Raw genomic sequence first — 15,017 nt, forward strand, 5'->3', positions numbered from 1 at the left:
CGGTAACACGCATCTGTTTAAAAAGTGATTCAATAGATTTGTCTATTACGATTGTGTTATTGTACATTATACTATCGATATGTCAAACTATTTACACTAAGGCAACAGTTAACTACAATCGATTATACAATCGAAACATACTTTCGATACATGCAATTCTGCTTACAATTGAAATTTACAAATGAGTAACAAGAGCTAATCTTTACTCCCTAGGGGCTAAAAATGATTTTTTTCGCCATTTATGATGGTTTTAGCTGTTTTAAATACGTTAATTGGTGGCTGAAAGCACAGAAAACATACTACTATAATCCAGAATGCCAACCGCATGGTAAAAAGCAAGTGTTTTGAGAGAGCTTTGCCTGTCAATTCGTAGGCAGCGCCACCAGCGTTTCCTTGCACTCAGCATAGCAACGCTGGTGGCGCTGCCTAAGTTAAAGAAGAACTAAGCTAAAAGTCACTAAGCTTAACTTAAAATTATGCACGTGCAATTTCTTTCAGTTTTAAAATAATAATGGAATACCAAATGTTTCAAATAACGTTACAGAGTATTAACTAAATACGAATTGTTTTCTTTTATTATATGTCCATTACCAATTTAATTCAAACTATAACATTTTCAGGGTGATCAAGCAGAGTGTCCCAGCGTTTCACGTAAGTTCCGAAAACTGGATACTTCATACATGCGAAATTGTAGTTTTGCAAACTATATATTACCATATACAGGGTGGGGCAGGGAAGTATCCCTAATTTTAAATGTTTTATGCTACAATTATAATTATTAATTAGATATAATTTAGATATTAATATTAATATTATTAATTTAGATTGTTCTTCCCTTTTTCTCTGTACGGTATGTGTATTGTGCTATTTAGATGATTCACATATGTTGCGTCTCTTGTTTACTATTTTAATGTTATCTTGCAAATAACGTCTTGGCAACCAATTAACCTATAAGGCCCATGATTTCCAAAAGTTTAAATTCAGGTAGAGAAAACCCCTGTGGTCCGATTTGTATTATTTCAGATTTATACCTTTCCATGGTTGGCTACTATAATTTTGCTGAATTTGGTGCAGATCGCTTCAGCCTTTTAGGAGGAGTATTTGTAAAACAAAATCAGGAGTGTAGTGTATTACCTCTTGTATGTAGAATTTGCTTTGCTCTATTTTTCTTCATTGTCTTCTTTCTTCATTATTAAAAAAAGAATCATTCGTTCAGAAGACTTATTTGCATTGAACATTCATAAAACTCACCAATTCAATTACCTCAATAACTGTTTACCAGTATTATTGTTGTGAAGGGTTGGGGTCAGCTACTGGGATCGTAGAAATAGTTTTAACATATGTTTAAGTATAAGCATCGTTGGTTGCCGCGCCAATTACTGGGATTGCGGAACAGAAATATCGTGTCGACGCCGTCAGTTAAACCATAGAATAAATATTACTTCTTATATGGTTAAACAGCGTTGGTGGTGTAGTGGTTAAAGTACCCGCCTTACGATCGTGAGGTCCTGGGTTCGAATCTCCTTGGAAAACTTAACAGTTTGCTTCTGATTTTGTTAGAATTTGATTTTCACTTAACGTATCTAAATAGCTTTTTTTTATCTGAGCCATTTATAATTTTATTTTGGGATAAGAATGCATTTTTTACAAATACATTAACTTTTTTTGCAATCATTTCCTAACAGCGGATAATTGAGATATGCTAATCGATTCTTAAAATTATCAATTCGTTTAAGTATAGGCCTATAACTTAGGTCTGGTTTTACTTTAGCGGTTAAAAGTAAGAAATACTATTTGAAGTCAAGTCGACTTCTTTCAAAATTTCCCTTTTGTGCAATAAAATGTAGGCCTATCAATACGACAATCCTTTGGGATTTTATTGTCTAAGTTATACCATTTAGTTTAGTCTTAAACCTTACCTGTAAACCAAGTGGTTGTGATTTCATTTCGTAAAGTTATTTTGTATTTTTAGCTACAGTACATTATCTACAAATATACTTGCAAATCAAGGGTGGTGTGAATTTGTTAGTATAATTATTTTGTCGTGTTTTTTATTGACCACGTCTAATTAGTTGACTATTCATTGTTGTTAAAAAGAACAGAACGATTATAAAATTAAATACGAACGGCATGAATTTATTCACTGAATATAGAACTGATTCTTAATCAATTCGTATTACATGCAATAGACTAATATGCTCTTTAGTTTTCATCAGATTTTTTTCTTTTGTACTGTATTTATAATGTGGTAGATTTGTTGACTAACATATGTCGAGGCTCTTGTTTACTTTTTAGTGTTGAGTCGCAAATAATGTCATGGCAACCAATTAACCCATAAGACCCATGTTAAATTTCTAAAAGTTTGCATTCATGTAGGGAAAAGTCTTAAAGTCTGATTTGTACCATTTCAGATTTATACCTTCCCATGGTTGGTTACTATGACTATGTTAAATTTCGTGCAGATCGCTTTAGCCGTTCAGGAGGAGTATTTGTAAAACAAAAGCAGGAGTGTAGTATAAGAGCTTCGCTCGCTCCGTTTAATCAATGACAAAATTAGAATAAATAACCTCATAATTCTATAGGGAATTTTTATAATTAACCAGCTGTTAGTTAAAACAAATTATATTGCACTAAAACAATCCGAAGATTACAAATATTACTTAAAAAAGTTATTTGAACATCCTAGTATTTTACTATGTATACCTATTTAAATAATCCGTCATCCTCTTATCGGATTGGACGTCATGATTAGCATTACACATAGTATAAATAAGTCAACCCTAAGTATGTCTTTTAATTTGATCCAATTTCTGAATTTGTGTTACAAACGCTGAATGTTTACAGCTGTTATGTTAAGCAAATTATATTATACCAAAAGCTAGTTTAGTTCTTAGCGTCGGCTGCTAGACTTTTCAAAAATTAAACGTTAATTTCTAAATAACTGAGACCCTAAACTAAAAATATGGCTTCGACATTCCCTAGTTCTCAAAATTATCTTTCTTTCAACACAAAAATCATGAAAATCCGTGGAGTGGTTGATTCAGAATCTTGAAATAAAAAACCCCTGTTACGTTTTAATATTATAGATAGAGTGGTATTTACATAATAATTATAAAATCATTAACTTAAAAAAAAAATATTATAAAAGTATACTTTGTCTAAAAGGCAAAAAGGGGAAAAAATACCTTGTCAAATGATAAGGAAAAGGTCTACATAGGCAGGGGCCTGTGCGTAGATATGAGAAATGTGTCATTGATAGTAGTACTGTATCTCTGATAGGATTACTTTATCACTTATAGTAGTACATTATTACTTTTGGTATTACTGTTTCACTGATAGTAGTACTGTATATCTGATGGTATTGCTGTATCGCCAATAGCATTACGGTATCACTGATAGTAGTATTGTATCACTGATGGTATTACTGTATCACCAATAGTATTATAGTATCACTGATAGTAGTATTTTATCACCGATGGTATTAGAAGTACCATCATCGTAGATAGAAGTACTTTATCACTGTCGGTAGTACTGTTTCACTCATAGCAGTACTCCATCGTAGATCGAAGTACTTTATCACTGTCGGTAGTACTGTTTCACTCATAGCAGTACTGCATCGTAGATAGAAGTACTTTATCACTGTCGGTAGTGCTGTTTCACTCATAGCAGTACTGCATCGTAGATCGAAGTACTTTATCACTGTCGGTAGTACTGTTTCACTCATAGCAGTACTGCATCGTAGATAGAAGTACTTGATCACTGTCGGTAGTACTGTTTCACTCATAGCAGTACTGCATCGTAGATAGAATTACTTTATCACTGTCGGTAGTACTGTTTCACTCATAGCAGTACTGCATCGTAGATAGAAGTACTTTATCACTGTCGGTAGTACTGTTTCACTCATAGCAGTACTGCATCGTAGATAGAAGTACTTTATCACTGTCGGTAGTACTGTTTCACTCATAGCAGTACTGCATCGTTGATAGGAGTACTTTATCACTGATAGTAGTACATTATCACTTATGGTATTACTGTTTCACTGATAGTAGTACTGTATATCTGATGGTATTGCTGTATCGCCAATAGTATTACGGTATCACTGATAGTAGTATTGTATCACTGATGGTAATACTGGATCACCAATAGTTTTACAGTATCACTGATAGTAGTATTTTATCACCGATGGTATTACTGTTTCACTGATAGTAGTACTGTTTATCTAATGGTATTACTGTATCACCAATAGTATTACAGTATCACTGATAGTAGTATTTTATCACCGATGGTATTACTATTTCACTCATAGCAGTACTGCATCGTTGATAGAAGTACTTTATCACTGTCGGTAGTACTGTTTCACGGATAGCAGGACTGCATCAATGGTAGAAGTACTGTAAGACTGATGGTGCCGATATTATTACTGTATCACTGATAGTAGTAAAGCGACTAAGCACTTTTATTTTTAGAAACTAATAATTCATTTACGAATATATTTCCAGGGGCCAACATAATTACAATCTCTTTAAACGTAGAAACAATTAGTAAAACCCTTGTATCTACATACTCAGTTGATGTCAGGAAAGAAAAGGAGGAAGAACTACAAACGTTTATACTTCAATGTTATCGTAGAAATGATATCGACGCCAAATACATATTGACGATAGCAGAACGGAAAAAAAGTAATGCCAAAAATCGATACCGTGAAAAACTGCCTTTTGAGGATAACATTGTATTTTTAGCAGCATTCAATGATTTCGACTGCGCTCCTGAATCTAATCGCCCTTTACACGAAAAAGTGTACATGTTCACATTCAAAGACGGGTCAAAGAACATTTTGTCTTTTAGAAGTAGAGTTGACACTGTCAAGTGGTGCCAGTACGATATTTGTGTAGAGAAGTGTCCGAAATCGAACCAGGTATTCTTGAAATATGCTGCCAACCCAGGAGGGTTTGAATCAATCAAGGTACGACAATAACATTAAGTACCTTAATATTGCAAAATGACCTAGAATCTTAGGATATTACATTGCATAGAAAATTATAACGGTATTTTGACAATTTAATTTATTCTAGAGCTATAATATTTAGAGTAAAAATGTGAGGAATAACCATTTAAAAATTTATTTTTTGTTTAAATTTTTGATAGGTTCCAACAAACTTTATTCATATTTTACTATTAAGAATAATATAGTATTATTTTACAAATATAATTTTCCTACAGTTACCTAACAATGTACATGTTCTCTCACTGATTTGAGAAAGCAAAGTGACCAATTGGCTCATCAGTAAAACAATGTTAACATTGTCTCACTCTAATTACTTTGTCTCACTCCAGATTTGCAACGTGAAGGCACGAAATAGTGAGCGCGTAACATGCAGGCAACGTCGTATGCGCGCGAAATACGTTGGCAGTACTGGCTGTGAATCAGCTGGTCAGCTGTTGTACTGTTGTATTTTTCACTTCACATTAAATGTTATATTAAAAGTACACTTCTGTGTAAAAATAGGTTATGTTTCTTCACCAATTTATTTGTTTTATGGTAACTGTAGGAAAAGTATAATGTGCAACTCGAGTTCAAAGTACAATTGCCTCACTCGAGAAACCATTCCTCACTCGCCTACGGCTCGTAAGTAAGGATTTCTCTCGAGTGAGTCAATTGCTCACTTTTCTCACTAGTTGCACAAATAACGATTTCTTTCTTTCCTACAATACAGTTACAGCTTTAGTTAGGAAGCTCGTGCGTAAACATTTCTCTCGTGTGCAGCAAAGTGCCACTTTGCACACTAGTTACACAAATAACTATTTCAGGTCCTTCTTGTAGACTTTAAAATAATACATGCATTATTAAGAAATCCTTCAAAGAAAGGTCAAAAACTTTACCTAACTATGTAGAGCTGATTCAGAGCCATGTTTGTTTTCGAACCACGACCATTTTAAATTCAACATAATTTGAGTACTTTTTGTAAAATAGTTATGGAACTCCATATTCACCTCTTTGGATTATGTTAAAAAGACTATAAATTCATAAGCCATACTTAGTACTCTGATATGTTCGTTACATCAAACAAGCTTTACAGACGGATAGTTACTTAATCACACTTTGTAAAAAAGTATTAGATGGCTTCAAAATACTCTTAGTCCTTGTTACTAGTCAATGCTTGCCATCGAAAGTGACACTTATACTTTCCAATAGCTATTCATCAGATAAGTTTACCAGGTTTAGCAGGTAAGTTTACCTTTTTGACTAGGAAAATACATTGATCACACTAAATTATATTAACACCTATATGACATTAAATTTGCACTATTGGCTTTTAGGAACATAAGTCCCTAAAAAGCTCAAATGTTAAACAAATATTGTAATATTTGACAAGCTCAGTATCAAATTATGTATGTGTTAGGATGAATACTGTACACCTTATCTTTTGTGTGAAAACAGTCTCTTTGCTTGCTTTGTTAATGTTATTTTCAATCAATAAATAATTTGTTTCAGAGGTTTAACTATTCAAAGTCTTAAGTGTTGAAGGCAGCAAACATATAATTCTTTGTGAATAAATACTGGATAGTTTTAGTCTTGTTTTAAACGATAACAAAAAAAGCTTCCCTGTAAGGAATTTTGGAAACCATCTTGGTGAAATTTGAAAGGGCATAGTAAAAAGGGGTGTTGAGATAAGCTTACAGTTCAGTAGTTCTCGGTTAACTCCTTTTGTAAAGGTTTAACAAAATTAATGAAAAGGTATCCTATTGTCCAAATTTAATCCTGGATTTGTTTCTGATCAACATGAAAATAGAAACTACACTTGGTTTAAATGTGGTGGTATTCCTCCTAAAAATGCGATTGCATTTACATATTCTATCAAAATAGGCATATTTAAACGTTTATCGGATTCACAGTAAAGACCACACTGAATTATTCATTTGCTTGTTCGTCCGCATTTTTTTTTTTTTTTTGTAAGTAATTGTGAATAGTATACATTTTTTATTTAATGGATACATTATTATTTGGAATTAAAATCCATGTTTTGGCCTTTGATCTGTATCGTAACTAAACATAGGCTTTATCCGTCAATCCTGCTCAAATGATGTAACTACGTTGGTTACGGCTGTTTTGGCATTACAATGCCATCGTCAGACAACGAAATCTCGGCTGAAGTAGCGTCGTTGAAGTTAAAACCATACATAATACATAGTCCCTGTTTTATCTATGTTAAAACACATAACACTCAAGAGCAATACGAATTAAATTTACACATTTCACAAAAAATATCAGCCTGTCGTACTAAATGCAACCGGTTGACATGTTCCCGTTCCGAGCAAGGTGCCGACTGGCGTAATGCCGGCCGTAGCCAACGTAGTTACATCATTTAAGCTGGTATGAGGAATGTAAAGCCTATTTTTAGTTATAATTTTGTTTGATTGGCTTAAATATTTTGTCACTGGTGGGGGTTCCATTACCCAGTCATCGAAACAAATCATGAAATTACTTTTCATCAGCATTGACATGCATATTTTTGGTTAGTTTAAAGAAATGGAAACTAACTCTAGGTTTACTGTTATATATAGATGCTCCCTTTGCAATCTATACTATTCATGCTAGGCTATATTATTTCAAACCTTTTCCCTTAGAACAACAAGCAGTTCCTCGCCTGATTATACTCTCCTCCAGACAGTATTATTTTTCCGCCCATTGGAACGTGTCATATTAATTACTTAGTAAAACATTATTGCCTGTACGAACCTATTTCATCTTTATTCCCAGGTTATTTTCTTAGAGTAGCCATTACGGTTATTCCACTTCAAAAAATTGATTAAACACTACAATAAGCGTCAAGTTAAATGTTACAAAAAGGTTTAGAATTCATCGTCAACATATCTTTTGAAATAAAAACAAAGCAGACGGGTTCCATTTAATTTTGAATCGTTGATTATTTAGTCAGTGTGGTTATTTTGTTTAACATTCCTTCAACACAACAATAACCTTTAAATGTGAAGTAATGTAAAAAAAGTAAAATAATTTTTCCTACAGTCGCCCGACAAAGTTGGCTTCCTTGTACTGTTTATAGTACAGAAAGCTGCTAATTGCTGCATATTTATACTTTATCGTACGGTTTATACTTTGTCGTACGGTTTATACTTTGGCGCACATCAGGATTCCAACGAAACAACACAAAACAGCGTGGTTCTATTGTGCACGTAATCCGTGTACGCTTGGAAATAGGTTGGCAACACTTAAGGGTGTTTGGTCGCAAATTTTCATGTCTGATTTTTTGTTATTGTTTAATTGTACTAAAAATTAGAGATACAAATATATAAGAAAAAATGTTTTATTTTGAATATTAAGCGAGATATGGAGCTTGAAAGTAGTAAATTTTTAATCTTTGGTACCAGTTCACAGGGAGAATGGGTAATGCGATTCTCACCAAAATTTGCATTCAGGTGTGGAAAAATAAGATAATAATCACTAGCTATTTAAAATTAAAAAATTAAAAAAATTTATTTTTTATTTTTTATAAATTATTTAAAAAATTAAAAAAAATTTAAAAATAGCTCTTTGTTTTTGGGAAAAATGTATCTGTATGTTGGAATAAAAAAAAGTGATATGTTAACTCGTTTGGGCCGTGAATTCGTACCTTTGATGCCTTGCGCTGTCGGAGCACTACTCGTTGAGAGTTTGTACACTAACACCGAGGCTTTAGAATACTTTAACATCACGTAATTATTAACATCCATTAACATTGAAAGAATACGTTTATCGTTGTATTTTGATGAAGAGTACATGAATGTCAGAAAATAAAACCTGGAGTCTAAATATAAAAAAAAATGTATTCATACAAAATCTGACACAGTATTATCGCCCACACTACGTAAATAACACATAACAACTTGGAACAGTCAAGCATTTTATATTTAAATTTGAATAGACGTGGATTACCTTAACAAATTTAAACACAACCATTTGAGCAATGACATTGCAAAGTTTGCTAGAAATAAAGAGTCGCCTGTTTCTTCTAAAAATTTAATGTAGAAAATGAAATGAATGTGTAAGAAAATATAATCAAAACAGTAAAATCGTAACAGCACATGAATAAAAGAATTACTGTGAACAAAAAAGTAAATTATGGTCAATTTTAACATCTATTATCTGCCTACTGAGTGAACTGCACTGTTTTGAGGTTCTGCGCACAGTCGCTGCGCATCAGTCGCGGCGCGATTATCGCTCAGACTGGTCCTCGGGGCAGTGGTCCGCGACTGTAGCTGGCGACTCTTGCGATGGTCGCTCCAAGCAAAACAGGACAACGCAAACTCCGTCAGAGCAGTGCCCGGCTACTATCGCGGAGCGATTATCGCCAAGCGACTATCGCTGCAATCGCTCCAAGCAAAATAGGCCTTTACTCACACACGCGCAGCCACACTCACTCGCACGGTCCGGTCGACCCGCCGCTAATGGGTTTTCTATGAATCGCTTGCTAGCCCAAGTGCTACAACATCACATTTTTATAACTTTAAATTTCATCCAATTTGTCCTAAATTAAATAACAGCAGTTAGATCAATGACATGGAAACAGTTTTCAATTAATTATTCTAGAGATGACTAAACACTGTTTGCAAATACGCTGTAGTCCCATAACTAGTAATAAATTAGGTATGGAAACAAGGTAGAAATATTAGTTTAAAAAGGTAAGGACAAACTATAAACAAATTAATCTGTGTAACATAAAACAGAGTTATCTATATAAATAAAATTAGAGTTTTGTCTGTACATTGCTCAGAATTATATACTTTTAGGTTATTTTTACGTTTTATACATTAAAGAAGCAGAAACGAGTCTTATCTCAATTTCTGTCTGTCTGTCTGTCTGTCTGTCTGTCCCTTTGTCTGTAACACTCAAGATTGCATTTTACGCAATCTTCTCCGTGAAAACCAGAGTACATATCAAGATCCAAGTCATTTTAATGTATTCACTGGATTGGCGAGAGTGTCTTTAGTGATTTAAATATAGCCTCACTACTTTGTAAATAAAATTACGGACGTTCAAAAATGCAGTTTTGTGCGATTTTTGTCAAATTTTCGTCCAATTTTTATCACATAATCGTCTATGAAATAACGAACAGCTGTCCGGATCAAGATTATTTTTTCTAGCTGTCAATGACATGTTTACAAATGGTGTTTACAAATACCGCAACTATTTCGAATCACGTTTTGAAAGCAAATCCCAACCAAGTGAGATTAAAAACGTTTTTCTTACATAACGGATTTAATTAATCGCAAGTGCAATAATATAGTCTAATAGTGTAACCGTAAATGAAATTAAATAACTAGACATCGTCCAAATCGGAACCAGAAATTCTTTGAGTATAAAATGTTTCTTGAGTTTTGACAACCAGAAAGAAGACCTTGAATCAGTGTTGTATAGGGCTGTGACACTGAAATGGTCGTCGCCAATAGCTTACAAAAAAGGTTTCCACTCATTGACGGCGCTTCAATGGCGGTTGTGTAAAGTGTAAAGTAAAAAATCACAACTGCAGTGGGTGATTGTAACAGAGGTTTAACAGAGGAAGTGCTAAACTCGCTTTTCCAATGTGTCACTTTCTGTTTCTACTCACCGTGTGATGCAATCGCTGGACCATACAGCCAATAGGCCCATAGCTCATATCTTGGGTACGTAAGCCTACATATTTATTCATAACAACCTTTTTGACAACGATCCTTGATACCGGTACTTTTCCATAGAATACATGGCCTACCTACTTAAAAAATAAAATTACAAATGACCAAAACCCCACATTGTGTGATTTTCGTCAAATTTCCTTCTAATGTTAATAGATATACTAATCATTGTTTAGAGAATGCGTAATCTATTAAATAACAAAAAGTTGTTTGGGTAAGGTTGCTTTTTTTTCAAACTGACACTGATAAGTTTACGCTATAACTTTTTACGAGAAATTCCAAATCTTAGCTTACCCGGTATGCTAAGAAAATGATAACCTATTTGAGTAAAACATTTGTTGGGCAAACCATCATGCATTGTTTACGCCTTTATATTGTTTATGTATCAATAGTTCGTGGCCTTTGTTGGATTGTTGTATTGTGTTGTTTTGTTGTATGTTGGTAACGCATTAATGTCCTTATTTCTCTGTGTTTCACGGAATGGACAAGAGCACCTTTGATACTGAAAATGTCAACCGGAATAAAGTGTTAAATGGTGAGGTTGAGGTAGTACTGCAAATACGTTTAAGTTAACCGATGTGGAAAAGTAACTTTCAATTATAGGCCTACTTTAGGGCTACGCTTCATGGATCTATAAAACATTTTTTAGTTTAATCATTGGACATATGGACCAACACGATCCGGGTGACATTTAATTGCGAAGCATTTATTTTGGCTTGAACTGTCAGATACTGTATTTGCGAAGGTTTATATATAATAGTTTTGCCAGCATATCTGCAAATATGCAAACTAATTGCTGTTCTTAATCTTAATATAAGAAGGTTTCAACTGACTACTATAAGATCCCCGTGCGTAGAACGGGCACACAGCTAGTTATAATATAAGGAAGGAGTTTGGAAACACGCAGGGTTGAATCCCCGGCATTCGTCGTGGGTTTATGAGCCACACTTAGCGGAGAAGCGGAATCTGGAATTTAAATCACTTTTAAGGGATGTAAAATTGCTATGTTAATATGCTCCTGTTAGTTTAATCATGTTACTAATATTTTTTACTTCAGTTTGCGCGATCTGTAATCTAGTGTAATTTTAATTTTCTTCCGTATCGGCTTATGAATGTAAATTGTATAAAATATGTACGCTATTTAACGTTGCTATGTAAATTTGCTAATGTTAGTTTGATTTTATTATTTTTTTATTTTTACTTTTTTGCGTTCAATAAATTCTCTACAACCATTTATAAATAGTCGAAATTATTATTTTTAAACCTACTGGCCCTAAAACCACTTAGAGTTGTCATAATTGTACCGTGTTTGGACTCATTTTGTAAGAAAAATTACCAGTTTTAAAAATGTGATGCTGTAGCACAAGGGCTAGTTGGTGATTCATAGAAAACCCACTAGCGGCAGGTAGGCCGGGACGTGCGAGTGTGTGAGTGTGTGAGTAGGGTCGCTCTAATCCTCCAGGGCGCACGGGACATTGGACAAACTATATTTGTGTTGCAGCTGAACCTAAAAACGTGCTGTATAGTGTTTGAAAGACTAATTATTTATATGCTTTATAGTGACTGTAGGAAAAATATAATGTGTAACACGAGTGCAAAAGGCTTTTGCTGCACTTTGCTCACTAGTTACACAAATAACTGTTGTTAACTTCGCGAACATATGTTTTAAAATAAAAAACAAAGTTTAAGTGTTTTAATCGGGTAAATTATTAAAACTATTTTACTCTTTATTAAATTTTCCGTTAAAATGCTTGAAACTTCATTATTTTTCAGCCATTCTAAGTCCAATTACTTTGGTTTGAGCCATATCACATGATTCTACTACTTACCATACTCTTAACTAACTTACATAAAAATATACAAATACGCAAATAGTAACAGTAAAATAATAGATTTCAACATTCTAAGTCATAATTTAATAAGCCTCAATTATAGGTAATGATATCCCTGGTGTTATGGTATACAGTGCGTTGCAGAATTGACTGGCAAATATGTGTTTCAAATGTTAATATTGCGTACTGGCTTACTGCTAAATCACGATCAGCAGTATTGAAGTAAACAAAAATCACCTGCCAACATTTAGAATGTTATTCTTATTGTGAAGATTTTACCTTATATCTTATTTTGTGTTAAAAGTTTTGGAATTTCACTATTTTTCTCACCATCACGGGATAGGGGCCTTTAATTTGAGATCTTTTTCATCGTTCTACGACTTTCCGCAATTGTGACGCAAAGAATCGGCTAACGTAATTAAATGTATAAATACTGACTAATGCCCATACTGAACATTACAATGTACAGTAATGGTTCTAACCTTGATAATTTCAATATTGTTATGCTATACCTGTTCTTAAGTCAATCATAAGTAAAACCTTTCTCTGGGTTTAGTTTGTTTACTAACATACTCGTATAACAGTAAAACACCGATGAACAATGTTTATTTAAAATCAATTATTTTACCTTTTTGGTAGCCTAAGGTGTCCAAAATTCTTATCTCCTGCGAGACGCGTTTGCATCTTCAGTCGCTGTCACAGGTCTCAACATTGCCCACAGAAGTGGTTGTAACAATTTACAAAACATATTAACACAGTTCACGAAACACATATTTATATACAGTTTTACGACCATGGTCACACACGTACATCAAGCGAGCAGGAGAAGACACGTGATACTGCACAAGGTTGTATGCCTACTCAGGTAGGTTTATTTAAAGACCTTCACTGCGTGACCTACCGTATCTCTCATACAATGCTATATGTTTTTTTTCAGGAAGGGGTCTTGATGGTTAAAAACCCTTCATTCAAGGGTAAGTTCAGACCTACTGGTTTCATTAAGATTCAAACTTATAAATAGAGACTAATAACTTTTTTATGAATTACTCCATCAGCTCATTACTGCTATCTATACAGGTTGATTGGTATTCAGTGACATAATTTTTTGGTTGTAAGTACAAAGTAAATGAAGTGTGATGATGCTTATCAAATGTTCCAAGTCAAATTAGCTTCCCAAAAAATTATTTCATGTTTTAAAAAATAATTTGAGTAGATAATGTAATTTTCGTGTTCTACATTAAATTTTGAACAAGAATAATAGAAAAATGACGGAGGGTCAGTTGTAAAAACTCCATTGTAAATTGATTCAAAGATAAAAATTAAGATGTTTGATAATAATTTAAAAAAAACAATGGTCTATTGCATTTTTCACACCCTGTATACAAGAAAGTGTTGGAATATGTTAAAAACTGCGTCATTTTATAAGCTTTCCAACAATATGCTACACTATTAGGGATTCTTGCTACACTAAAGTGGGAATATTGGTGGTAGATTTATTTTTCATGTCCACCTTCACATCCAAAAACGCTAGGTTCTAGCCCAGAACTATTTCACATCTTCTCAGGGTAGTTCTAGAGGGTTGCGGCATTACCATATGTATAAAGTCGATTGGTGATTGGCGGGATTTGAACCTGAGACCTGAGTCTCCGAAGATCCACACTCTCCCACTAGACCAGCTCGCCCAGAGGTCAACAAAGAGTCTCTGTGATTGGTCCGTTCGAATTCATATCACTCATTTTCTACCATCCCATCGCCTCAGTAAATTGTATAGAAGTATAAATCTTCTCTATTAGATTAAAACTAATAGTACTAAGATTCATAGATTGGAGTTCTCGTTTACTTAACTCACATTTTAGTTAAATAAAAGTTTATCTGTTGATAGATGAGTGAACTAAGTGACCGAATCGCTGTAGCGGATTTTTATCCCCCTGGAATTTTACCCCTGGGCAAAACTGATGTCACAAACCAGGTGGTAAAATTCCGGCCGCGAACTTTCGAGTTGCACAACATCAGTTTGATGGATTAAAGGTGAAACTAAACGCATATTTTTACGGTTGTGAATTTAATCAGAACGCATCAAATTATAAAAACCTAGAGTGTACGGGCCGGAATTTTACCCCCGGACTTTTACCCCATGGCCAGATATATTTTCTTTTTTTTTTCAGTTTTAATTTAATAGTAAACGTTGTATTATTAAGTAGCCTATCTTAATTTATCTGTAACCCTAACTAATCAAACATGTTTTTAATATTAACTAGTGTACATGTTGCTCGAATTCGAGCAATTGTAAAGTATTACAGGATTTGCAAAGCAATAACAATCATACTTAGCTATCAACATTTCAACAAAATCACACCTACCTTCCCTGTAGCAGCAAACCTTAGTCCTCATATTAAAACTAACTTAATATTATTTAGATAGGAAAAAAATGACCATTTTAAGGGAATAATTAACCTTTGTTGAGCGGAGCGAGCGAAGCTCTTTGGGATCAACTTCAATGCAACAAATAGAGAAACA

General features: G+C 33.8%; 1 protein-coding gene across 1 annotated transcript in view; it reads left to right on the plus strand.

The window, feature by feature from the left end:
- The window catches only part of LOC129004653 (uncharacterized), a 276,975-nt gene that overhangs the window by 225,451 nt on the left and 36,507 nt on the right, over positions 1-15,017 (plus strand). Inside the window, exons 31-33 of the mRNA XM_054433204.1 lie at positions 621-651; positions 4,500-4,963; positions 13,438-13,474. Coding sequence (XP_054289179.1) covers positions 621-651; positions 4,500-4,963; positions 13,438-13,474 — 532 coding nt within the window. The remainder of the gene's footprint in view (positions 1-620; positions 652-4,499; positions 4,964-13,437; positions 13,475-15,017) is intronic.

Source organism: Macrosteles quadrilineatus, unplaced genomic scaffold (genome assembly GCF_028750875.1).
Source record: "Macrosteles quadrilineatus isolate MER2022 unplaced genomic scaffold, UCM_ALF_1.0 Scaffold_10__1_contigs__length_6754688, whole genome shotgun sequence".
NCBI classification, from domain to species: domain Eukaryota; kingdom Metazoa; phylum Arthropoda; class Insecta; order Hemiptera; family Cicadellidae; genus Macrosteles; species Macrosteles quadrilineatus.